The sequence below is a fragment of the Oncorhynchus masou genome, chromosome 1, assembly GCF_036934945.1.
Source record: "Oncorhynchus masou masou isolate Uvic2021 chromosome 1, UVic_Omas_1.1, whole genome shotgun sequence".
Lineage (NCBI taxonomy): Eukaryota > Metazoa > Chordata > Actinopteri > Salmoniformes > Salmonidae > Oncorhynchus > Oncorhynchus masou.
The window spans coordinates 15,602,001-15,627,927 of record NC_088212.1 but is presented as its reverse complement, the minus strand read 5'-3'; the positions used below and the strand labels follow the sequence as shown (position 1 = coordinate 15,627,927).

General features: G+C 46.7%; 1 protein-coding gene across 1 annotated transcript in view; it reads left to right on the top strand.

The window, feature by feature from the left end:
- LOC135520375 (multiple C2 and transmembrane domain-containing protein 1-like) overlaps positions 1-25,927 on the top strand; it is a 268,937-nt gene that overhangs the window by 164,080 nt on the left and 78,930 nt on the right. The window contains exons 9-14 of the mRNA XM_064945916.1: positions 2,082-2,268; positions 10,193-10,286; positions 21,589-21,691; positions 23,062-23,164; positions 23,632-23,733; positions 24,124-24,198. Coding sequence (XP_064801988.1) covers positions 2,082-2,268; positions 10,193-10,286; positions 21,589-21,691; positions 23,062-23,164; positions 23,632-23,733; positions 24,124-24,198 — 664 coding nt within the window. The remainder of the gene's footprint in view (positions 1-2,081; positions 2,269-10,192; positions 10,287-21,588; positions 21,692-23,061; positions 23,165-23,631; positions 23,734-24,123; positions 24,199-25,927) is intronic.

The following is a 25,927-nucleotide window of genomic DNA, read 5'->3' as shown; positions in this document are numbered from 1 at the left end:
GGTATAAATCCTATTTGGCTTTTACTCAAGACATTGTGCTTATTAAGGAAGTTTAGAACTCTTACATTTATAATACTACAGAAAACCTTCCCCAGGTTACTGTTCACACAAATGCCTCTGTAATTGTTAGGGTCACATTTGTCTCTGTTCTTAAAGATTGGGGTTATGAGTCCTTGATTCCAGATGTCAGGAAAATAACCTACACTCAGGATCAAATTAAACCGTTTTAATATAGCCAATTTACATTTTGCACTCGTGATTTTTAGCATCTAATTTAGGATGCCATCAGATCCGCATGCTTTTTTACATTTGAGAGCCTGAAGTTTCTTATAGAGCTCCTGGTCAGTAATAGTTTAGTTTCTTATAGAGCTCCTGGTCAGTAATAGTTTAGTTTCTTATAGAGCTCCTGGTCAGTAATAGTTTAGTTTCTTATAGAGCACCTGGTCAGTAATAGTTTAGTTTCTTATAGAGATCCTGGTCAGTAGTAGTTTAGTTTCTTATAGAGCTCCTGGTCAGTAATAGTTTAGTTTCTTATAGAGCTCCTGGTCAGTAATAGTTTAGTTTCTTATAGAGCTCCTGGTCAGTAATAGTTTAGTTTCTTATAGAGCTCCTGGTCAGTAATAGTTTAGTTTCTTATAGAGCTCCTGGTCAGTAATAGTTTAGTTTCTTATAGAGCACCTGGTCAGTAATAGTTTAGTTTCTTATAGAGCACCTGGTCAGTAATAGTTTAGTTTCTTATAGAGCTCCTGGTCAGTAATAGTTTAGTTTCTTATAGAGATCCTGGTCAGTAGTAGTTTAGTTTCTTATAGAGCTCCTGGTCAGTAATAGTTTAGTTTCTTATAGAGCTCCTGGTCAGTAATAGTTTAGTTTCTTATAGAGCTCCTGGTCAGTAATTTCCTTGGGCCTGGAAATGGCACGTCTCCTTCCCAAGGGTGGGGAAGATCTCTTCTGAGTAATTCGGGGATTCGGGGTACAAGTTATTTTTGTTTGTTTTAACCAAATGTGATATTTCCTAATTTTGAGGGGATCAATTAGATTTTGTAGTCTTTGTCTCTGTTGACAGAGCTGTTTTTCTGTGATGGCACAATTACCTCTCTGTAGCCCGTGGGACAGTGAGTGACAATGTCTGCCTTACATGTCTCCTGCAAAATGAAGATGTGAACATCTTTAAGATTTTTGTTGAACTCCAGTGCGAAACTCTTCAGTCCAAAGGTTGATGAGTTTAGGCCCTGAATGTTCTACATGCTAACTCATACTGATTTCATGTTGCAAAAAGAAAGAATAGTACAGTCAGAAATACAGTAACTACTAATTATTAAGTGGTTAAGCGTTAGTATAGTAGGCTGATACCAGGTGCTGAGGTTTGCAAAGTGATTTCTCCCCATATCCCCATTTTGGAGAGCCAATTCCTCATGATGAGGTTTGTTTAATTTATTCCAATTCTCCCAGAAGTGGTTTGATTCTATGGATTCCTCAATTCCATCCAGCTGATTTCTAATGTTCTGTTCCTTTTTTGTTCTTAGGGTGTGTTTGTATTGCAATAATTTTTTTGATAATGATTTTTGCAATCATTATCAAACCATTTTTCATTATCTGTTATTTCTGGTTTGCTCTTATGCTTCTTTAAATTAGCCAAGGAGGCTCATTTGTCAAATATAAAGTTTATGTTCCAAACAGGCAAATGTACACCTTCATTGCTGTTGGAGAATGTTGTTGTCCATGAGAGATTGTATTTTTTGGCTACTAATTGCTTTTTGGTAGATGTCTGATGTCTCTCTCTCTCTCTCTCTCTCTCTCTCCCACAGCTCTGCCTCTCTCTCTCTCTCTCTCTCTCTCTCTCCCACATCCCTCTCCCTGTTTCTCTGTCTCTCTCTCCCCCCATCTCTTCCTCTCTATCTCTCTCCCCATCTCTGCCTCTACCTCTCTCTTGTATATTCTACCTCACTCTTTCTCGTCCCCTCTTTCTCCTGCTTTTACCAACATCTCACTCTTTCTCACTCTCGTGGTTTTGTTTTTTCCTCCCAATGTTAGTCTACATAGACTTGTACGTCTGAAATTCCAAATACGTGTGTGTTTTTCAGGTGTTCGATAGACCTGTCACCGCTCAGTAAAGAGCACACTCATAAGTTTGACCTGTCGCTGGAGGATGGCGAGGGCATGCTGGTGCTGCTGGTCACACTCACGGGGGCAGCTGCAGTGTCCATCTCGGACCTGTCGGTCAACATCCTGGACGACACACACGAGAGACACCAGATACGACAGAGATATGTGAGTTAGTTTGTGTGTGTGTGTCTATGCATGCGTGTCTGCATCACTAGGGCTGGGTTTACACAGGCAGCCAATTCTGATATTTTAACCCTAATTGGTCTTTTGACCAATCACATCAGATTTTTTCAAATCAGATTTGTTGTTGTTGATCTGATTAGTCAAAAGACCAGTCAGAATTGGTCTGCCTGTCTGAACACAGCCTATGTGACCTTAATAGCAGCTACCAGACTCTAGGTCTCTCCTGCTCCCTCTTGTGGAGACATGAAGCTGCAGCATAATGTCACGGACTTGTCAGTACAGCAATGTGAACTTGTTTTTCATTAGATCACATTTCCAACCAGTAGATTCATAAGCCAATCAATACTGATAAATGGATCGTTCAGAGAAACAACACCCTCCAGGCCCTGTTTTTCTCACCTGTCCGTTTTCTAAATGGCTCCAGGGTGAAGTTTCCAGTAAAAACAAAGGGGGATGTCAATGTAATAGTCTGGGTGGCCATTTGAATAATTTTTCTGCAGTCTTATGGCTTGGGGGTAGAAGCTGTTAAGAAGCCTTTGGGTCCGAGACTTTATGCTCCGGTACCACTTGCCGTGCGGTAGCAGAGAGAACAATCTTTGACTTGGGTGACTGGAGTCTTTGACCATTTTTTGGGCCTTCCTACCAATCCTTATACTGCCCCAACATTTCCATCAAATGGCTTTGACCTGCTAACTACTGCTGAAAGAGGGGAGGGGACAGAAGAAGACAGGCTGAGTTAGAGAGAAGTGGAAGAAATAGGGGCTGATAGGCTAAGAGAGAAGACAGCCTGACAGATTCTATTGAAACTGAAGCTGCCGTGAATCGCTCTTCTCTCTTCTAGCGTATTAGGGTTTTATACCATAGTGTGAGTGGGTGTGAATATTTATATTTGTGAATATGTAAAAGTCTCTGTGGAGTGTGCTAGTGTGTTACTGTGTGTGTGTATATGTTAATGAACCCGTCAGTAGGACCTCAGTGTGTTTGCTGTAAAAGGCATGGTGTCTCTCTGAGGAGTCTTAGGCTCCCTGTCCTCCTGAGGCCCTCCCGCCACAACACAATACATTCCGCCTGTTCTTTTGTCTTAATGCTGTTAACCCTTCACTGGCTGTCACTCAGCCATCAGCCCAGCACAAAGACACAGACACACAAACACTCACTCGGGCTCTGGAGCTCCCTCTCTGACAGGCCTGATGGGGGACACTCGTCATATATCAACAGTATGTCATCTGGTGGAAGATGCTTTACTGTCTGATTATGCATATCGAGTCCTGGAGGACTGTTGTTCCAACGCTGTGCACCTTCATTAAGACAGGGACTGAATACTCCTACAGCACTGTGTGTGTCATTTATATCTTCACCATATTCTTGCAACCTACTTCATTTGATTGTGTGTGTGTGTGTGTGTGTGTGTGTGTGTGTGTGTGTGTGTGTGTGTGTGTGTGTGTGTGTGTGTGTGTGTGTGTGTGTGTGTGTGTGTGTGTGTGTGTGTGTGTGTGTGTGTGTGTGTGTGTGTGTGTGTGTGTGTGTAAACTGTGCTCTAATTTAAGTGTAGAGTCCTGCTGGGTTGTGTGGTTGATCTGGGTGAGCTCCAGTGGAGAGCGCTCCACAGGCCAATCACGGACGTGTGACCTACATACAATGCTAACAGCTCATTGGCTGGCCACGAGAGCACTTCCCGCGCTGCAGTGGCATCCTACGCTCAACGGGGGGAGCTCTAGGACCTAGTCAGATGGCGGGTGTGCCTCTCTTCCTTCACTCACTTTGAGCTAGGACCGGGAGGTGTGTGTGTGTGTGTGTGTGTGTGTGTGTGTGTGTGTGTGTGTGTGTGTGTGTGTGTGTGTGTGTGTGTGTGTGTGTGTGTGTGTAATAGTAATAGCGAGAAGTAAGGGGTGAGGGTTGTGCTGGCAGGGGTAGGCATGCAAAATGAAAAGAAAAAGCTATTTCACCTTTTACAACTCCAGAGCCCCTGATTTTCTGTGCGTTAAACAAGAGACATTTTCCCCCATCTTTTCTTTCCCTCGTTTTCATGCTTGCTCTCTGTCTCGGTTCTGCTTTCTGTCTCTCTGTGTAAGTTCTGCTCTCTGTCTCTCTGTGTAGGTTCTGCTCTCTGTCTCTCTGTGTAGGTTCTGCTCTCTGTCTCTCTGTGTAGGTTCTGCTCTCTGTCTCTCTGTGTAGGTTCTGCTTTCTGTCTCTCTCTGTAGGTTCTGCTCTCTGTCTCTCTGTGTAGGTTCTGCTTTCTGTCTCTCTCTGTGTAGGTTCTGCTCTCTGTCTCTCTGTGTAGGTTCTGCTATTCGTCTCTCTGTGTAGGTTCTGCTCTTCGTCTCTCTGTGTAGGTTCTGCTCTCTGTCTCTCTGTGTAGGTTCTGCTCTTCGTCTCTCTGTGTAGGTTCTGCTCTCTGTCTCTCTTTGTAGGTTCTGCTCTCTGTCTCTCTGTGTAGGATATGCTCTTCGTCTCTCTGTGTAGGTTCTGCTCATCGTCTCTCTATGTAGGTTCTTCAGTTGGAGGGGGACAGTGTGGTTTGGTTTGAAGAGGACTGCCTCCATTAGCATATTCCTTTTCTCCTGACTGATGCCCTTTTAATGAGAGAATTTAATAAAGATGTACCTTATCAAGACACACAGATAACAGCAAGTGCTGGTACTAATGCTGTACAATACCCACAGCGAATTAGTCCGAGTGTGTGTGTGTGTGTGTGTGTGTGTGTGTGTGTGTGTGTGTGTGTGTGTGTGTGTGTGTGTGTGTGTGTGTGTGTGTGTGTGTGTGTGTGTGTGTGTGTGTGTGTGCACGTCTGTTTGTGTGTCTCAGTGTGTCTGTGCATGTGTTCATGAATGTGGTGTGTGTGTGTGTGTGTGTGTGTGTGTGTATGTGTGTGAAGCATTGCTCGGGCGAATGTATTCCCTGATATCATCAGTTTGGAATCAGCTGTCTAGCAGACAGCCGTACAAAACACCCACTAGTACTAATCACTGCAACCTCCCTAACACACCACCTAGCCTTCACCCCCACCTCCCACCCCCTATCAACCAACCAACCAGGAAGGGGGTTGGTGAGGGTTTCAAGTGCCATGCATTATCATCGTCATAGCGCCTGAGCTTTGAAGCAAAGAAGATTGCTCCTTAAAAACGTATGGTCGAGGAACGACCTGTCCCTGACTTCTCACTACTGGCCCGGCCCAACATCATTAACACAGCACAGTCATATCAGATGACTTTCAGCTTTCAGCTGGCTGCCTGACAAGCCCCTCCTCCCTCCACGGTAAGTCCTTGTGTAAATGGTGAGGCAGCAGAAGGAAGAAGACATTAGCCCGTTTAAAGTGCTTTCCGAGGTCAGCCTACAATGCAGGCGTTTCCCTCCCATTAATCTGCCCCCATTGAAGAGAACTGATAATACACACCTGAGAGTGGACTCTGGAGACGCTGGGTTTCTCCAAGTCCCCTTTCTCATCCTATATGGCTTATTGTAATGTGTGTGTCTCCATTATAGTCTGGCCCTAGGCTTTGGTCTGTTTGATGAAGAGCCACACGGGTGGGCTTATAGCTGTTATTCCCCCCTGGAATAGGTTTGGATGCTATTCTGTCTATTGTGGTTGTTAATTACAAACAGACTGGAGGACTGGTGTCTCTCTAGCTTAATTGCTGGACTACAAGGACTGGTGTCTCTAGACTGGAGGACTGGTGTCTCTAGCTGTGAGGTGCTGGAGTACTGGTGTCTCTAGCTGTGAGGTGCTGGAGGACTGGTGTCTCTAGCTGTGAGGTGCTGGAGGACTGGTGTCTCTCTAGCTGTGAGGTGCTGGAGGACTGGTGTCTCTAGCTGTGAGGTGCTGGACTACTGGTGTCTCTAGCTGTGAGGTGCTGGAGGACTGGTGTCTCTAGCTGTGAGGTGCTGGAGGACTGGTGTCTCTAGCTGTGAGGTGCTGGAGGACTGGTGTCTCTAGCTGTGAGGTGCTGGAGGACTGGTGTCTCTAGCTGTGAGGTGCTGGAGGACTGGTGTCTCTAGCTGTGAGGTCCTAGAGGACTGGTGTCTCTAGCTGTGAGGTGCTGGAGGACTGGTGTCTCTAGCTGTGAGGTGCTGAAGTACTGGTGTCTCTAGCTGTGAGGTGCTGGAGAACTGGTGTCTCTAGCTGTGAGGTGCTGGAGGACTGGTGTCTCTAGCTGTGAGGTCCTAGAGGACTGGTGTCTCTAGCTGTGAGGTGCTGGAGGACTGGTGTCTCTAGCTGTGAGGTGCTAAAGTACTGGTGTCTCTAGCTGTGAGGTGGTGGAGGACTGGTGTCTCTAGCTGTGAGGTGCTGGAGGACTGGTGTTTCTAGCTGTGAGGTGCTGGAGGACTGGTGTCTCTAGCTGTGAGATGTGTTTCTCTTACAGGAGAGTTTACTATGGGAAGTTGTATGTGCAGTACTTGTGATGGTTTCTTTCAGTTTAAACGTCTCATAGTTTTTCCCATCCCTGTACAGATTCTCTCTCGTTCACTGAGTTACATTCAGTTTTTTATGATAAGGTTTCCACATTTCTGTCCCCGTCTGTACGAACGTGACATTCTATGTATGTGTGTCTTGCTAAGCACCTAACAGATAAGTGTTGATTTACTAGTGTTCCGCCCAGTAATGGCGCTGCTTTGCAGTGTATTGTTTATATTAGCTGTATGGAGGCGAGGGGAGGGGAGCAGAGCAGGTGGGATGTATACATACTAATTGCCAAGAAGGACCTGGACTGATGTGTCTTAATGGACCTGTGGAGGGGGACACATTGACCTCTCCTCAAGTGCTGCCACTCCACTCCACTCCACCAGCTCCTATACCTTATAACACCCCCATAACAACCCCATACACCCCCATAACTCAGAGCCTCAACCCACACAGAGAAGAAGAGGTAGAGAGAGAGATGTAGAGAAAGGGAAGAGAGAGGAGGAGGAGGAAGCTCTTAGCATTCCATTTTTATTATGACATTTCACAGTCATCCAATTGAATGTCCCCTGATCGGATTGTCCAGCCAGCAGTCGGTGGGGATGAAATGTTATTTGGAGTGTTGATAAAAGGTGAGACACCCCCAAGATGACAGCGAGTCATAAGGCCCGGCGCGCTGACATTCATTTTCACCACAACAGAGATGGAATAAGACGTCACGGTGACAAGGTGTCAATCAAGCTGGGGCCCCGCCATATAACCAACCCCCCTTTCTCGCCACATGCACCCCCCACCTCCCGATCCTTAGTCCCTGCTGGCGGGTAGGGGGTGGTGGATGGGGGGGGTGGATCCTCTTCAACAGTAATGGGGCTAGGCTGAACCCAGAGCGAGCGAGCCTCCTCAGCTTGGTAGCTGGGAGGATGGGACGTGGGGAAGAATGGGACGTGGGGAGGATGGGACATGGGGAGGTTGGTAGCTGGGAGGATGGGAGGTGGGGGAGGATGGGAGGTAGGATGTGGGGGAGGATGGGAGGGGGTGAGGATGGGAGGTGGGGAGGATGGGGGAGGTGAGGGAGGATGGGAGTTGGGGGAGGATGAGAGGTGGGGGTGGATGAGAGGTGGGGGTAGATGAGAGGTGGGAGAGGATGGGGGAGGTGAGGGAGGATGGGAGGTGGGGGAGGATGGGAGGTGGGGGGAGGATGGGAGGATGGGAGGTGGGGGAGGATGGGAGGTGGGGGGGGGATGAGAGGGGGAGGAGGATGGGAGGTGGGGGAGGATGAGAGGGGGATGAGAGGTGGGGGAGGATGAGAGGGGGATGAGAGGTGGGGGGGAGGATGGATTGGAGGGTGGGAAAATATATTCTACAGCCTTTCATTAAAAAAATAAAGAGGCCTCATCTCCTGAGCTTTTCAATCTATCTGCCTGTCTATTGAGAGGGCCTGAAAAGGCAGCCCTGCAAATCAGAAATTCCTCTGCTATGGAAATGTTCCGGCTTCACAAATCAGCCATGTTTTTTCTCTCTCTCTCTCTCTCTCTCTCTCTCTCTCTCTCTCTCTCTCTCTCTCTCTCTCTCTCTCTCTCTCTCTCTCTCTCTCTCTCTCTCTCTCTCTCTCTCTCTCTCTCTCTCTCTCTCTCTCTCTCTCTCTCTCTCTCTCTCTCTCTCTCTCTCTCTCTCTCTCTCTCTCTCTCTCTCTCTCTCTCTCTCTCTCTCTCTCTCTCTCTCTCTCTCTCTCTCTCTCTCTCTCTCTCTCTCTCTCTCTCTCTCTCTCTCTCTCTCCCTCCCTCTCTCTCTCTCTCTCTCTCAATCACGCTCTCCTCTCTCTCTCTCTCTCTCTCTCTCTCTCTCTCTCTCTCTCTCTCTCTCTCTCTCTCTCTCTCTCTCTCTCTCTCTCTCTCTCTCTCTCTCTCTCTCTCTCTCTCTCTCTCTCTCTCTCTCTCTCTCTCTCTCTCTCTCTCTCTCTCTCTCTCTCTCTCTCTCTCTCTCTCTCTCTCTCTCTCTCTCTCTCTCTCTCTCTCTCTCTCTCTCTCTCTCTCTCTCTCTCTCTCTCTCTCTCTCTCTCTCTCTCTCTCTCTCTCTCTCTCTCTCTCTCTCTCTCTCTCTCTCTCTCTCCTCTCTCTCTCTCTCTCTCTCTCTCTCTCTCTCTCTCTCTCTCTCTCTCTCTCTCTCTCTCTCTCTCTCTCTCTCTCTCTCTCTCTCTCTCTCTCTCTCTCTCTCTCTCTCTCTCTCTCTCTCTCTCTCTCTCTCTCTCTCTCTCTCTCTCTCTCTCTCTCTCTCTCTCTCTCTCTCTCTCTCTCTCTCTCTCTCTCTCTCTCTCTCTCTCTCTCTCTCTCTCTCTCTCTCTCTCTCTCTCTCTCTCTCTCTCTCTCTCTCTCTCTCTCTCTCTCTCTCTCTCTCTCTCTCTCTCTCTCTCTCTCTCTCTCTCTCTCTCTCTTTTTTTCAGGCCGTCTCTCAATAATCACAAAATAATAAGCTGTCATATCTTCAGAGAAATCATGTATTAAACTTATGTGGAAAGGTTTTTCTCCCCTTCTCCTTCCTCTCCTCTCATCTTCATTCTACGGCATTTCAACAATAATATCGCTGGAAACAGGCAGAGACTGACAGAGTTTATAATAAATGAAGTCTGTAGCCTGGCCCTGACTCTGAAATGTAAATTATAATTACTCCTCTGGGTATGTAAGGGGGTTATTGCCAGAGAGAGAAATAAATTGAAGTGAAGTGTGTTTTCTCTGCTTTTAAGACACGCCAGCATGGCTCTCAGTGCAAGGCTGTGTGTGTGTGTGTGTGTGTGTGTGTGTGTGTGTGATTGCACCTCCTCAGCTCTTTCCTTTATCTGCTAGACTTGTCCATACATTTACGCTGCCAGGCTTGTCCTGTGTCCTATCTGACCTCTGTGAAGGGACAATGAGGCTGCCGCTAACATGGAGATGTGTGTTTTCATTGAGTGATAGAAAAAGTCACAGCAGACTGGGCTGGTTTCATCATCATACAGTCGAGAGATGATCACTGTACCCTGTAGAGAGTGCTGTGTGTGTGTGTGTGTGTGTGTGTGTACACCAGTATGACCAGTAAATATGTGATGGTGCCCAGTAACTATCACATCACTGCCTGAATCCCAGTCATGCCTCAGTGGAAGTGGGAAGTGTCTGAGCTCTGCAATTTCTCTATATGACATCTATCAGTAAATGGCGTGTGTTTTACTCTCTCGCTCCCTGTCTTTCTCTAGCTCGTTCTCTCTCTGTCTCTCTCTCTCTCCTTCACACAAAACAGAAAAGGTAATGACATTCTTCTGAACGTAGTGTCTGTGTGTTAAACTGAAGAAAAGAGAGAGAAGGAGGAACGTTGACTGGCTGGGCAATGAAAATACATTTTGCCCATTCGACTTCACTTAATGTGACCGTTTGGATGTCAGTGGTAAATTGAACTGTCCTGAACTGTTTCCCACAGCTTAATGTACTCAATGTACCCATCACCCCTGACCTCTGACCTCTAACCTCTAACCTGCAGAGTGTGCTGAGGTCGTTCCACAACCTGAAGGATGTGGGAGTGGTCCAGGTTAAGGTCATCAGATCAGAGGGGCTGATGGCAGCAGACGTCACAGGTAAGTCAACTAAAACCTCTTCAAATTACATTAAAATCTTCTTCTCTGCTATGAAGAGCGAATAACTTCTGTTATCTGTTGCTAAACGGCACTCCCCCTTGTCTGTATGTTTCCACAAAATGTATTCTTCCCACGCCTAATGTATAATAAAACATCAATCTATCAATTTGGTGTCATTGACAATGGCCAATAAGAACCCTTAGAGATCGTATCTAGATTACAGAACATCTCATTTAGAACTACATTTATTTTGGGGAGATTGAAATGAATCTAGGGGAGAAACGTTTCTCTTGCATTCTTGTTTCTCCATTACTTCTTACTTTTAATGAGGTATACAGTAGACAGCACTACTTGACTTTTTCACAGTGTGTGTTATCTAATGGAAAAGAAGTGGGACTGAGTTAGTTTGGCCTCACTCAGGGGAGAGGACTCACACACATGAGCAGATAGAGCTGCCGTAGTCTTTCATTTCCTGGTTGGAGCAAGGCCTAATGGCTCTGCCTTTGTTTATTACCGGAGAAACAAATGGAAATCCCTGCTGACCTCAATACAGTACTCATAGCTCAGTCTGGGGTTTGCTGGAGCTACTCTACAGTAAAAGTATTCAGGTTCAGACCAGAACTTAAGCAACAACATCTTTGCCTCGCTGTCTTGTCATTCCTCCATCTGGGTTGCAACAAGAGTTACAAGTGTTGTGATGGAAAAATATGGACTGCGAAAGTGAAGTGCACATGCTAGTCATCGAACCAATTAGTTCAACAGAAGTGCATAGCCTGAAATCTCATTTGAGTGAAGTTGTGGGTCCTCTTTTTCCATGCAGGGGCCTCTGGTAGCATTGTTGGTGTGAGAGCTAGACACTGTCAAGTATCACCATTTTGAGTCTTTCTCTCTTTCGCTCTCTCTCTCTCTCTCACTGTTAGGTTGTCCTCTCCACCCTCAACTTCGCAATAGCACCCCTAACTTTGAAAGTGGTCCCTTCCCTCCACTAATCCCACCTTCACAGACTGTTCAGCCCATCAATCACCCCATCTGTCCGATGGTTTGGTCCATCCTTTATTTCCAACACACTCAGATGGCCCGGTCCACCACACTGACCCATTAGCCTTGCCAGGCTGTGTGTGTGTGTGTGTGTGTGTGTGTGTGTGTGTGTGTGTGTGTGTGTGTGTGTGTGTGTGTGTGTGTGTGTGTGTGTGTGTGTGTGTTCCCAATGGAATGGAAGGGCTCATGAGCTTTGATTTCACACTTTGAGTCTGCCTGGTGGCCCCACACACACACTCTCAGAGACAAAGCCCCTTTAAGAGCTCCTTTAAGGGTCCTCACCCACACTGCATGCAGACCCCTCCACAGATGGCCAGCATGAGAGAGGTGTCAGGAGCAAGGTAGCAGGCCACAGAGGAACACACACAGGCTTTAATGGAGATAGAGGGGGGGTACTGTGAGAAAGCGTTTTTCCATTCCACTCCCATTCATATCCCCCTCTCTCCTCGCCCCTCCCGTCTTTCCATCCCCATCTCTCCCTGTGTGGCAGTCTGTCCCATACCTCTAATTGTGGCGTTTACATGGAGTACCTCTACTCTAGCCCAGGCAAATAACTGAATATCGTCTCTAAAACCAACAATCCCATCTGATGAGGTGCTCTGAGTACCTCCCTTAATGTTCCAGCCTTTCAGCAACACACAGCACCTTCTCAATGGAGGGGCCAAACACATTCATGCACTGCGTTAATAGTAGAAGTAGTTTGCAGATTCCCTCAGGATCGATCTTTGTACTGGTATTTTGTGATACAGTAAAAAGTGCATTGATTTGAGCTGCTGAGGCATCAACATTACTGTGTAACAGATAGTGAATAACATGTATGAACACTATGCGAGGGTGCAATCATGCACTTGACTGACAGTGGAATACTGAGGAGAGTAGTGATGATGTAGTTATATGTCATTTAGCCTCTTTGATCCAAAGTGACTTACAGTTAGACGTGCATATATTTTCTCCATAGTAACGACAGTAAGTGAAGCATTTAGACTCTCAGACACTGTCGTATGCCTTCCGTTTTAACAGGAACGTAACTGGGAGACAACGGCATCATCTCAGTTCTACCGTGTTGGTTTAACTCAGTTTAACACGCTCATCTTATTGCTGCCTGAAATTAGGTTAAAGGTCTCGCCGTGAACCCACCCAGAATATGGAAAATGAAGCCAGGGAGGAGCTATGGTGTATCTGGACCGTCAAAGTAGCCCTCAAACCCTAGTGGGTAATTGGCTGGGACAACCTCCTCTGGTGCTCTCCAATAAGGTGAAAGTTCATCAACAGCGACATCCACTCACCACCACCGCACACCTTCTCTTCAAACCATTTGAATACATTTGAGTGATTGAATTTCAGTAAATTCTAACTAATTCGAGAGTATTGTGTTGAATATTCTAGTGACTACGGAAATATTGTGAACAATTGTATGTGGTTGCAGTTATTAAGGAAAACAGTATATTGTTCAACATTTAGAAAATGAATCCTCAAAAAATAAAATATGAGTTATTCATCATCATTGTACTCAAAGCCCTAATGTTTTCTCAACATTAAATACACCTTTCTTCTTTCTTGACATCTTTCTTGTCATTCATTTTTACTATGATTTTTTTTATCTTGCCTTACAAAATATGCTACTTTATAGTAGTATCATGTTTCACCATCTATTCCGTTATTAAATGTTTGAATGATTCTCTTAAATTATAACATTATAAAGTCATTGTAATGGCTCTCGTTGGTAGAAGGAAGAGTGGACCAAAGTGGAGCATGGAAAGTGTTCATGATTTTTATTTTCAAAAAACACTCAAACAAAATAACAAAAGTGAAAAAGAAAGTGCACATTTCTGCCAGGTACAGACACTAAACAGAAAACAAGATCCCACAAAACCCAAAAGGAAAATGACAACTTATATATGATCCCCAATCAGAGACAACATTAGACAGCTGCCTCTGATTGGGAACCACACTAGGCAAAAACAACAAAGAAATGGAAAACATAGACTTTCCCACCCGAGTCACACCCTGACCTAAACAAACATAGAGAATAATGAGGATCTCTAAGGACAGTCATGGTCTAAGGACAAAGGTAAACAGTCTGCTGACTGATACTGTATTATTCTGTGTATACTGATGTAGGAGTGAGTGTCAATATCAACAGGATGTGTATACCTGCAGATCGATGTGTCACAATTAGATGTGAGAGGCATTGATCACAGTGACTTTTGTTTCACTCTCCCTCTGTGCTGTCCTTATCTCAGTGACTTCTGTTTCACTCTCCCTCTGTGCTGTCCTTATAACAGTGACTTTTGTATCACTCTCCTCTGTGCTGTCCTTATCACAGTGGCTTCTGTTTCACTCTCCTCTGTGCTGTCCTTATCTCAGTGACTTCTGTTTCACTCTCCCTCTGTGCTGTCCTTATAACAGTGACTTTTGTATCACTCTCCCTCTGTGCTGTCCTTATCACAGTGGCTTCTGTTTCACTCTCCCTCTGTGCTGTCCTTATCACAGTGACTTCTGTTTCACTCTCCCTCTGTGCTGTCCTTATCACAGTGACTTCTGTTTCACTCTCCCTCTGTGCTGTCCTTATCACAGTGACTTCTGTTTCACTCTCCCTCTGTGCTGTCCTTATCACAGTGACTTCTGTTTCACTCTCCCTCTGTGCTGTCCTTATCACAGTGACTTCTGTTTCACTCTCCCTCTGTGCTGTCCTTATCACAGTGACTTCTGTTTCACTCTCCCTCTGTGCTGTCCTTATCACAGTGACTTCTGTTTCACTCTCCCTCTGTGCTGTCCTTATCACAGTGACTTCTGTTTCACTCTCCCTCTGTGCTGTCCTTATCACAGTGACTTCTGTTTCACTCTCCCTCTGTGCTGTCCTTATCACAGTGACTTCTGTTTCACTCTCCCTCTGTGCTGTCCTTATCACAGTGACTTCTGTTTCACTCTCCTCTGTGCTGTCCTTATCACAGTGACTTCTGTTTCACTCTCCCTCTGTGCTGTCCTTATCACAGTGACTTCTGTTTCACTCTCCCTCTGTGCTGTCCTTATCACAGTGACTTTTCACTCTGTGCTGTCCTTATCACAGTGACTTCTGTTTCACTCTCCCTCTGTGCTGTCCTTATCACAGTGACTTCTGTTTCACTCTCCCTCTGTGCTGTCCTTATCACAGTGACTTCTGTTTCACTCTCCCTCTGTGCTGTCCTTATCACAGTGACTTCTGTTTCACTCTCCCTCTGTGCTGTCCTTATCACAGTGACTTCTGTTTCACTCTCCCTCTGTGCTGTCCTTATCACAGTGACTTCTGTTTCACTCTCCCTCTGTGCTGTCCTTATCACAGTGACTTCTGTTTCACTCTCCCTCTGTGCTGTCCTTATCTCAGTGACTTCTGTTTCACTCTCCCTCTGTGCTGTCCTTATAACAGTGACTTCTGTTTCACTCTCCCTCTGTGCTGTCCTTATCACAGTGACTTCTGTTTCACTCTCCCTCTGTGCTGTCCTTATCACAGTGACTTCTGTTTCACTCTCCCTCTGTGCTGTCCTTATCACAGTGACTTCTGTTTCACTCTCCCTCTGTGCTGTCCTTATCACAGTCAATAGAGTCGTACTCTATGCTCCGCCTTAACAGGGAGTTTATGAATTAACTAAAATTAACCTCGCATTGAACCCCATTTCTTCTGTTCTGAACTTTATTATAAGAAGCAATGTACTCTGAAGTAATTTTATTTTAAATCACGCTCTTGGGGACTTTGAATGGGATATTTCTCTCTCTTCCTGACCTAGCTTTTAAGAGTAATGTGATTGAACAGACAGAAAAAGTGTTCCCAACATTTAAGATCAAAGCTGTAGTTAAGTGTTTGTTGTTATGAATGGTAAATGAAATGTGTGCATGTGTGGGGAGTGAGGGGCAGTCCTTTCAATTTACAAAGTAACAGTGACATGTATGTAGGAGATTAAAGAAAATAAAGGAACTTTTGACTGGTACTGTTTATATATATATGGTACTGTATGTATATATATATATATATATATATATATATATATATATATATATATATATAAATATAGGAATATATATATATATATATATATATATATATATATACAAATATAGGAATATATAAATATATACAGTACCAGTCAACAGTTTGGACACACCTACTCATTCAAGGGTTTCTCTTTATTTTTTACTATTTTCTACATTGTAGAATAATAGTGAAGACATCAAAACTATGAAACACACCCAAAACACACACTAACCAAAAAAGTGTAAACAAAACAAAATATACCTGAGTAATTTGAGATTCTTTAGATTCTTCTGCCTTTACGACAGCTTTACACACTCTTGGCATTCTCTCAACTGGATGCTTTTCCAGCAGTCTTAAAGTAGTTCCCACATACTGTATGATGAGCACATGTTGGCTGCTTTTCCTTCGCTCTGCAGTCCAACTCATCCCAAAACATCTCAATTGCGTTGAGGTTGGGTGATTGTGGAGGCCAGGTCCTCTGATGCAGCATTCCATCACTCTCCTTCTTGGTAAAATAGTCCTTACACAGCCTGGAGGTGTGTTGGGTCATTGTCCTGTTGAAAAACAAATGATAGACCCACTAAGTGCGAACCAGATATGATGGCGTATCGTTGCAGAATGCTGTGGTAGCCATGCTAGTTAAGTGTGCCTTGAATTCTAAATAACTGAGAGTGTCACCAGAAAAGTACTCCCACACCATCACACCTCCTCCTCCATGCTTCACGGTGGGAACTGCACATGCGGAGATCATCTATTCACCTATTCTGCGTCTCACAAAGAGACGGTGGTTAGAACCAAAAATCTCGAATTTGGACTCATCAGACCAAAGGACAGATTTCCACCAGTCTAATGTTCATAGCTCGTGTTTCTTGGCAGAAGCAAATCTCCATTGAAGGTGCAGTTAATTCTTATGAACTTATTCTCTGAAGCAGAGTAGTAATTCTGGGTCTTCCTTCCCTGTGGCAGTCCTCATGAGAGCCAGTTTCATCGTAGCGCTTGATTGTTTTTGTGGCCGTACTTGAAGAAACTTTCAAAGTTCTTGAACTTTCCCGCGTTGACTGACCTTCATGTATTAAGTATTGATTGACTGTCATTTCTCTTTGTTAATTTAAGCTGTTCTTTCCAAAGTATGGATTTGGTCTTTTACCAAATAAAGCTATCTTCTGTATACCACCCCTACCTTGTCACAACACAACTGATTGGCTCAAACACAATTAAAGAAGGAAAAACATTCCACAAATACACTTTTAACAAGGCACACCCGTTAGTTGAGAGAATACCAAGCATGTGCAAAGCTGTCATTTAGGCAAAGGGTGAATACTTTGAAGAATATCAAATATCAAATATATAACACTTTGTTGGCTATGACATGATTAAATATGTGTTTTTTTAAATAGTTTTGATGTCTTCACTATTATTCTGCAATGAGTAGGTGTGTCCAAACCTTTTTGACTAGTGCTGTATATAGGGCATTTGTTGTGATTAATACCGTATGCTAGTCTCTGGAGAAGGTTACAACCATAATGATTATGTCTTTGTTCAGCCTCCACACCTCCATGTTCCTCTGTTTGCCTCCACACCTCCATGTTCCTCTGTTCAACCTCCACAACTCCACACATCCATGTTCCTCTGTTTGCCTCCACACCTCCATGTTCCTCTGTTCAACCTCCACAACTCCACACCCCCATGTTCCTCTGTTCAGCATCCACACCTCCATGTTCCTCTGTTCAGCCTCCACACCTCCATGTTCCTCTGCTCAGCCTCCACACCTCCTTGTTCCTCTGTTCAGCCTCCACACCTCCATGTTCCTCTGCTCAGCCTCCACACCTCCTTGTTCCTCTGTTCAGCCTCCACACCTCCATGTTCCTCTGTTCAGAATCCACACCTCCATGTTCCTCTGCTCAGCTTCCACACCTCCATGTTCCTCTGCTCAGCCTCCACACCTCCATGTTCCTCTGTTCAACCTCCACAACTCCACACCTCCATGTTCCTCTGTTCAGCCTCCACACCTCCATGTTCCTCTGTTCAGCCTCCACATCTCCATGTTCCTCTGTTCAGCCTCCACACCGCCAGTCACTAAGTCTGTCTTACTGACCTTTCATGGCCTTCCCTCACTCCTCTCTCCCCCCTCCCTCTTCTCAGCCCCATCCCTGTCAGACAAGATGTCTTCTCTCTCCCCCCTCCCTCTTCTCAGCCCTATCCCTGTCAGACAAGATGTCTTCTCTCTCCCCCCTCCCTCTTCTCAGCCCCATCCCTGTCAGACAAGATGTCTCCTCTCTCCCCCTCCCTCTTCTCAGCCACATCCCTGTCAGACAAGATGTCTCCTCTCTCCCCCTCCCTCTTCTCAGCCCCATCCCTGTCAGACAAGATGTCTTCTCTCTCCCCCTCCCTCTTCTCACCCACATCCCTGTCAGACAAGATGTCTTCTCTCTTCCCTCTTCTCAGCCCCATCCCTGTCAGACATCCCTCCCCCCTCCCTCTTCTCAGCCCCATCCTTGTCAGACAAGATGTCTTCTCTCTCCCTCCTCAGCCCCATCCCTCTTCTCAGCCCCATCCCTGTCAGACAAGATGTCTCCTCTCTCCCCCATCCCTCTTCTCAGCCCCATCCCTGTCAGACAAGATGTCTTCTCTCTCCCCCCTCCCTCTTCTCAGCCCCATCCCTGTCAGACAAGATGTCTCCTCTCTCCCCCTCCCTCTTCTCAGCCCCATCCTTGTCAGACAAGATGTCTCCTCTCTCCCCCTCCCTCTTCTCAGCCCCATCCCTGTCAGACAAGATGTCTTCTCTCTCCCCCTCCCTCTTCTCAGCCCCATCCTTGTCTGTCTCCTCTCTTCCCCCTCCCTCTTCTCAGACAAGATGTCTCCAAGATGTCTCTCTCCCCCCTCCCTCTTCTCAGCCCCATCCCTGTCAGACAAGATGTCTTCTCTCTCCCCCCTCCCTCTTCTCAGCCCCATCCCTGTCAGACAAGATGTCTCCTCTCCCCCCCTCCCTCTTCTCAGCCCCATCCTTGTCAGACAAGATGTCTCCTCTCTCCCCCTCCCTCCTCAGCCCCATCCCTGTCTTCTCAGCCCAAGATGTCATCCCTGTCAGACAAGATGTCTCCTCTCTCCCCCTCCCTCTTCTCAGCCCCATCCTTGTCAGACAAGATGTCTCCTCTCTTCTCCCCCCTTCCCTCTTCTCAGCCCCATCCCTGTCAGACAAGATGTCCCTCTCTCCCCCTCCCTCTTCTCAGCCACATCCCTGTCAGACAAGATGTCTCCTCTCTTCCCCCTCCCTCTTCTCAGCCCCATCCCTGTCAGACAAGATGTCTCCTCTCTCCCCCTCCCTCTTCTCAGCCCCATCCCTGTCAGACAAGATGTCTCCTCTCCCCCCTCCCTCTTCTCAGCCCCATCCCTGTCAGACAAGATGTCTCCTCTCCCCCCTCCCTCTTCTCAGCCCCATCCCTGTCAGACAAGATGTCTCCCAGCCCCATCCCTGTCAGACAAGATGTCTTCTCTCTCCCCCCTCCCTCTTCTCAGCCCCATCCTTGTCAGACAAGATGTCTCCTCTCTCCCCCCTCCCTCTTCTCAGCCCCATCCCTGTCAGACAAGATGTCTTCTCTCTCCCCCTCCCTCTTCCCCCCCCTGTCATCTCTCCTCTCTCAGCCCCATCCCTGTCAGACAAGATGTCTCCTCTCTCCCCCTCCCTCTTCTCAGCCCCATCCCTGTCAGACAAGATGTCTCCTCTCTCCCCCTCCCTCTTCTCAGCCCCATCCTTGTCATCCCTGTCCTTGTCAGACAAGATGTCTCCTCTCTCCCCCTCCCTCTTCTCAGCCCCATCCCTGTCAGACAAGATGTCTCTCTCTCCCCCTCCCTCTTCTCAGCCCCATCCTTGTCAGACAAGATGTCTCCTCTCTCCCCCTCCCTCTTCTCAGCCCCATCCTTGTCATCCCTTCTCCCCTTCTCCCTCTTTGTCAGACAAGATGTCCCCATCCCTGTCAGACAAGATGTCTCCTCTCTCCCCTCCCTCTTCTCAGCCCCATCCTTGTCAGACAAGATGTCTCCTCTCTCCCTCCCCCTCCCTCTTCTCAGCCCCATCCCTGTCAGACAAGATGTCTCTCTCTCCCTCTTCTCCCCCATCCCTGTCAGACAAGATGTCTCCTCTCTCTCCCCTCCCTCTCCCTCTGTCTCAGCCCCATCCCTGTCAGACAAGATGTCTCCTCTCTCCCCCTCCCTCTTCTCAGCCCCATCCCTGTCAGACAAGATGTCTCCTCTCTCCCCCCTCCCTCTTCTCAGCCCCATCCCTGTCAGACAAGATGTCTTCTCTCTCCCCCCTCCCTCTTCTCAGCCGTCTTCTCTCCCCCCCTCCCTCTTCTCAGCCCCATCCCTGTCAGACAAGATGTCTCCTCTCTTCCCCCCATCCCTCTTCTCAGCCCCATCCTTGTCAGACAAGATGTCTTCTCTCTCCCCCCCTCCCTCTTCTCAGCCCCATCCCTGTCAGACAAGATGTCTCCTCTCTCCCCCTCCCTCTTCTCAGCCCCATCCCTGTCAGACAAGATGTCTCCTCTCTCCCCCCCTCCCTCTTCTCAGCCCCATCCCTGTCAGACAAGATGTCTCCTCTCTTCCCCCTCCCTCTTCTCAGCCCCATCCTTGTCAGACAAGATGTCTTCTCTCTCCCCCCTCCCTCTTCTCAGCCCCATCCCTGTCAGACAAGATGTCTCCTCTCTCCCCCTCCCTCTTCTCAGCCCCATCCCTGTCAGACAAGATGTCTCCTCTCTCCCCCTCCCTCTTCTCAGCCCCATCCCTGTCAGACAAGATGTCTCCTCTCTCCCCCTCCCTCTTCTCAGCCCCATCCTTGTCAGACAAGATGTCTCCTCTCCCCCCCCTCCCTCTTCTCAGCCCCATCCTTGTCAGACAAGATGTCTCCTCTCTCCCCCCATCCCTCTTCTCAGCCCCATCCCTGTCAGACAAGATGTCTCCTCTCTCCCCTCCCTCTTCTCAGCCCCATCCTTGTCAGACAAGATGTCTCCTCTCTCCCCTCCCTTCTCAGCCCCATCCTCAGACAAGATGTCTCCTCTCCCCCCCTCCCTCTTCTCAGCCCCATCCCCTTGTCAGACAAGATGTCTCCTCTCTCCCCCTCCCTCTTCTCAGCCCCATCCTTGTCAGACAAGATGTCTCCTCTCTCCCCCTCCCTCTTCTCAGCCCCATCCCTGTCAGACAAGATGTCTCCTCTCTCCCCCTCCCTCTTCTCAGCCCCATCCTTGTCAGACAAGATGTCTCCTCTCTCCCCCTCCTCTTCTCAGCCCCATCCTTGTCAGACAAGATGTCTCCCAGCCCCATCCTTGTCAGACAAGATGTCTCCTCTCTCCCCCTCCCTCTTCTCAGCCCCATCCCTGTTAGACAAGATGTCTCCTCTCTCCCCCCTCCCTCTTCTCAGCCCCATCCTTGTCAGACAAGATGTCTCCTCTCTCCCCCTCCCTCTTCTCAGCCCCATCCCTGTTAGACAAGATGTCTCCTCTCTTCCCCCTCCCTCTTCTCAGCCCCATCCCTGTTAGACAAGATGTCTCCTCTCTCCCCCTCCCTCTTCTCAGCCCCATCCTTGTCAGACAAGATGTCTCCTCTCTCCCCCTCCCTCTTCTCAGCCCCATCCTTGTCAGACAAGATGTCTCCTCTCTCCCCCCTCCCTCTTCTCAGCCCCATCCCTGTCAGACAAGATGTCTCCTCTCTCCCCCCTATCTATTCCATCCTCGCCGGTGCCCCGGGAAGAGTTACCTTAGTGCTTATCTGGTGGCGTCCGAGCACTAGGATCCCTGTAGCAGGGCCAGTGGTATGGTGTAGCGTGGTTTGAAATGAATTCATCACATCATTACTGCCGGTGATAAATGGTGGCTCGAGCTGTCATGAGAAGGGAGAGGAGGGTGAGGACTGGATGGTAATTCTCTGTTCAGCTCCTGGCTCTTCCTCTGCTCCTCTTTATCAGGTAGAATACTTCCCCTAATGCTACTGCTAAGCACCAGCACCTCATCTGTAGGCCACAGACACTGGATTAGACCGGAGTAAACAAGACAGATATTCGGGCTACTCTTTTTATCACCATGTCTCTCAATTTCAATTCAATTTCAGTTCAAGGGGCTTTATTGGCATGGGAAACATATGTTAACATTGCCAAAGCAAGTGAAGTAGATAATATACAAAAGTGAAATGAACAATAAACTTTACACTCACAGACGTTCCAAAATAATCTCTCTCTCTGTGTGTCTGTCTGTCTACCCTTCACAGGGAAGAGTGACCCATTCTGTGTGGTGGAACTGAGTAACGATCGGCTACAGACACACACGGTCTACAAGAACCTCAACCCCGAGTGGAACAAGGTCTTCACCTTGTGAGTGCACTTCTGTACCATGTGTTGCCACATCCACATCCTGATCTCATGCTGGGTGGGCTCTCTCTTTCTGTCTGTCTTTCTCACTCTCTGACATATGCCAGCACTTCATATATGTGCACACACGCACATTTATTGAATTATGTTGCAACTATTGCTAATGTTTTATTTTGTATTTTTTTAACTAGGCAAGTCAGTTAATAACAAATTCTTATTTACAATGACGGCCTACCAGAGAACAGTGGGTTAACTGCCTTGTTCAGGGGCAGAATGACAGATTTTTTTCCTTGTCAACTCGGGGATTCGATGCAGCAACCTTTTGGTTACTGGCCCAATGCTCTAACCACCAGGCTACCTGCCGCCCAAAATAACAAGATATGAAGTATACATTTTGAAGTAGTATTACAGTACAGATATTACAGTACAGGTATTACAGTACCTAAAACTATAGCACATTATCATAACGAGGCATGGTTATAAAAAACAATCATAGCTATTACTAATCATTTAAGATGTTTTAAAAACATGAGTTATAATTCATACTTAATTTCCAGTTATTAGCCGTTTCCAGTTATGCCACAACTTGTCACATTTGCCAAAGGACATTGTAAAATGTAAGGATTACTATGTGAATACTATTTTGGGATCTCTCTGTTTGTCAACTATGTTCTTTTTAGTTTTCTCTATTTCTGCAAAATCTACATGATCATTGTTTGGATAAAGCACGTTTTCTTAAACATCTTGATTGAATAATATGATCAAACACTGTCATTACTACACGTTTCATTCAACTGGCAAAGCATTGCACAGCGTTTGCACTTAGCCTACTGTAAATAGTCCAAATCTATTTATTTGACAGTGAGAACATATCATATATTCACAAATCTATATATCGCATAGAAAATATAGCTAATGCTAGTACATCGTTGAGATTTAAATTCAGAGGTCTAGGTTTTATCCCATGGTCATGTACAGAATCCAATTATGGCATGTCAATCAAAATAAAAATGTATAGGAGGAATGATCTATAAGGGACATACATTTATATATATATATATATTATTTCAGCCTTCCTTACAGGGAAATACACAAGTGAATTCCCAGGGAAAGCTGGGTAATTTGGTTGTCCTTTAAGTGGCGCCGTGTCTCTCTTTCTTTAAGAGAAACCTCTTTTCTTTCCATCAGTCTTCTCCTCCCTAGCCTACTTTTCAAAGATGACATTTCCTAGCCACAATTCCTTTCCTCATACAACTCTCACACTCTTTATTAGTTGAGTACAAAGCTCATAGAGGCTTGGAGTTTCATCACGCTACGATGCGGGTGTGATATGTGTGATTGTAATGGTGTAACGGTTGTTCTGTGGCGAGTAGTAACGTGAAGGACATCCACTCGGTGTTGGAGGTGACGGTGTACGACGAGGACCGAGACAGGAGCGCAGACTTCCTGGGTAAAGTGGCCATCCCTTTACTAAACGTGAGTCCTCCTGATGAAATGTCTCTGCTGTCTATCACCTCCCCTAGGGGTAATACTGGGGAGGATATAAAAACACACAAGATGCAACTGTGGATGAGACTGTTATCATTTCACAAAGCAATAGAGAGAGTGAGAGAGAGAGCTGTAAGAGAGAGAGAGAGAGGGGCGAGAGAAAGAGAGATATGTAAGAGCGAGAGAGAAGGAGAGAGCGCGATGTAAAGAAAAGAGACAGCGAGAGTAAATGAATAAAACACCATTGGTAATGTATGGTCCTGGGGGGCTAATTCCCCAGGATAGTTCATATCTCCCTGACAATGCTGTGGTGGTAATGAACAGGTACTTGTCAGAGTTGCCACAGTTGTTTTGGGCTCTCTGTCAGATGCAGCAGCTGGGGTTCAAAGGTGGCCCAGAGAGTGTATTCAGCCGGGCATTGCCAGACAGACGGCTGTCATGTCCCTCTCCCACAGATTCAAAATGGTGAACGGAAAGCCTACGCTTTGAAAAGCAAGGAGCTGACAGGGCCAACAAAAGGGGTCATCGTCCTGGAAATAGACGTGATTTTTAACGCTGTAAGTCTCTTCCTTTTCCTCCTCTCCTGTTTTCCTAGTTTGTCCCCACCCTCCACACTCCAGCACCATCGTCTTTCTGTTTGTCCTCCCTCCCCTGCCGTCTCTTGTCGCCCGTCCTCGTCTTCACTTAAATGATCGAAAACTCCCACTCAGCCGCCTTTGTTCGCCCATTCGTTGTCACTGTGTGTGTCCTGCTGGCGGCCATCTTAGTGCTGTGTGTGAGGTAGAGAGCTCTCACTGTAGTCTGCGACGTGCGGCACTACTCTCAACATCATATCTGCATGTACTCAAGACAGTCCATTCAGTTAGAGATCTATGCCATATTGTGTTATTGTGATAATATCCCACCACAGGCTGTGTGTTTAAATGTGTTTATTTTTCCCACACAAGGTAAAGGCAGGTCTCATGACGTTGATACCCAAAGAGCAGAAATACATAGAGGATGAGCCCAGAGTGTCCAAACAGGTAGGTTAACACCGCCACCCTCCACTCTGTTGCCCCGTTTAGCTCAGCATCTACTACAGTCCCCCATTAAATGAGATATTTTAACAAAACTCAACCAGTCTTGAGTGGCATCTTGTGAGGCCACAACAGTGTGGGCAAGAGTGAGAGAACCCCCCCCCCCTCCTCCACCCTCCTCGCTGCTTTACTGTGAGCGGAGAATAGAAATGTCAAGCTGTCAGCTCTGGGGGTGTATAAGTAGATTGGCCATCCTTAGTTGGCCCTCTGTGCCACTGCTGCTCTGCACTTCATTGTCACACCGCTCAATGTGGCGGCCCCACAAAGGGCTGAATCGCGGGGGCTGGCCCACATCAGACATGTCACATAAACGTTGTTTGGGCTGAGCAGTCACCCGCTCCCACACCCTTTTGTCTCTCTCCTCTTCTTTCTCTCTCTCACTCTATCTCTCTCTCTCTGTGTGCTAAAAGATGCACACTCTGCACTTTCCCCTGTGTGGAGTGTGAACCTCCCTGTCCACCCTCCCTGTTCGCTCCTCTCTGTTTTCATCTGTACTTCACCTCTGACTCATAGAGATGCCCCATGTCAGCATCTCTGAATGATGATGTCATTGATGGCTTTGGAGAGATTGCCCCATGAAGGCTCTTTTGTGTGGGGCTCGTCCCTGCTGTGACCGCTGTCTGTCCTTACAAACACAAGACCCCCAAACCCAAAGTAGCCAGTCAAATACAGACATTATATTACATTACAATTCCACTATTCAGCAGTTGATATCTGCATTCATTAAACTACCATGGCCAGGAACAAAGCAGGAACAACTCCAGGCTATAGTTATAACAGGAACCAGAGTTTGTCCTGGTGTGGTCATATCATCCCGGGTAAACTCCTGGGCCTAGATGTAACTACTAATGTTGGTGTAGGAAGTACATTTGAGAGAGAGAGAGATAGTTTACAGTAGTCCCTCTGCTGCTAGTTACAGTAGTGTGATCAAAGCGTGGCCGTGTGCAGGGATGTGGGTGACTCAGAGTGCCGTTGTCTTCAGGGGGTGGATGTCCCCACCAGGACACCGTAGACTCACAGTCATTCTCAGTTCACCACTACTCTACCTTGAATAATGAATTAGGCAGTGGTCTAAAAATACAACTACCTCTAAATGTCCCAGAATCCTCTTAAAGACACATCAGAATAACACTTTCCCTCTTCGGGGACGACTTCCTGGATGCGTTTTCTTCTGTCATGTTGTTTTGGTATTTCGTGATTGGAACACAGCGGAATGGGACTGTGGTGCTTTCATCATCTGTGGCCAGATGCCTGCTTGAACTCCTTAGGGATGTGAAATCATCACGGGGTGTTAACACTATTACTATGACTTGCCTTCTGCGCAAAGAGACTTAAAGAGACACAGCTTCAGTGAACATGACTTGATTTAGTGATTAAGTTTCTTATAGTTTCAGCATTTCGTTAATAATATTGTGCCAATACTTGACCAACACGAGGCTGGCAAAATGATGGGGTATGAGAGACCAGATGGATGACATATTGTCCTTGTTGCCATTTGCCCATCACATTGCCAGTATTATGGCCTTAAGAAGCTTTGTACCACGAGTTGGCTAAATACTCAATTCTGATTAGTTGAGAGGGTGTTGATTACATACAATTACATAACGAACTCTAGAATGAGAGTTGACTAAATACAAGTTGATTCCTCGACTCCTTGCCCATCAACCGTCATTAA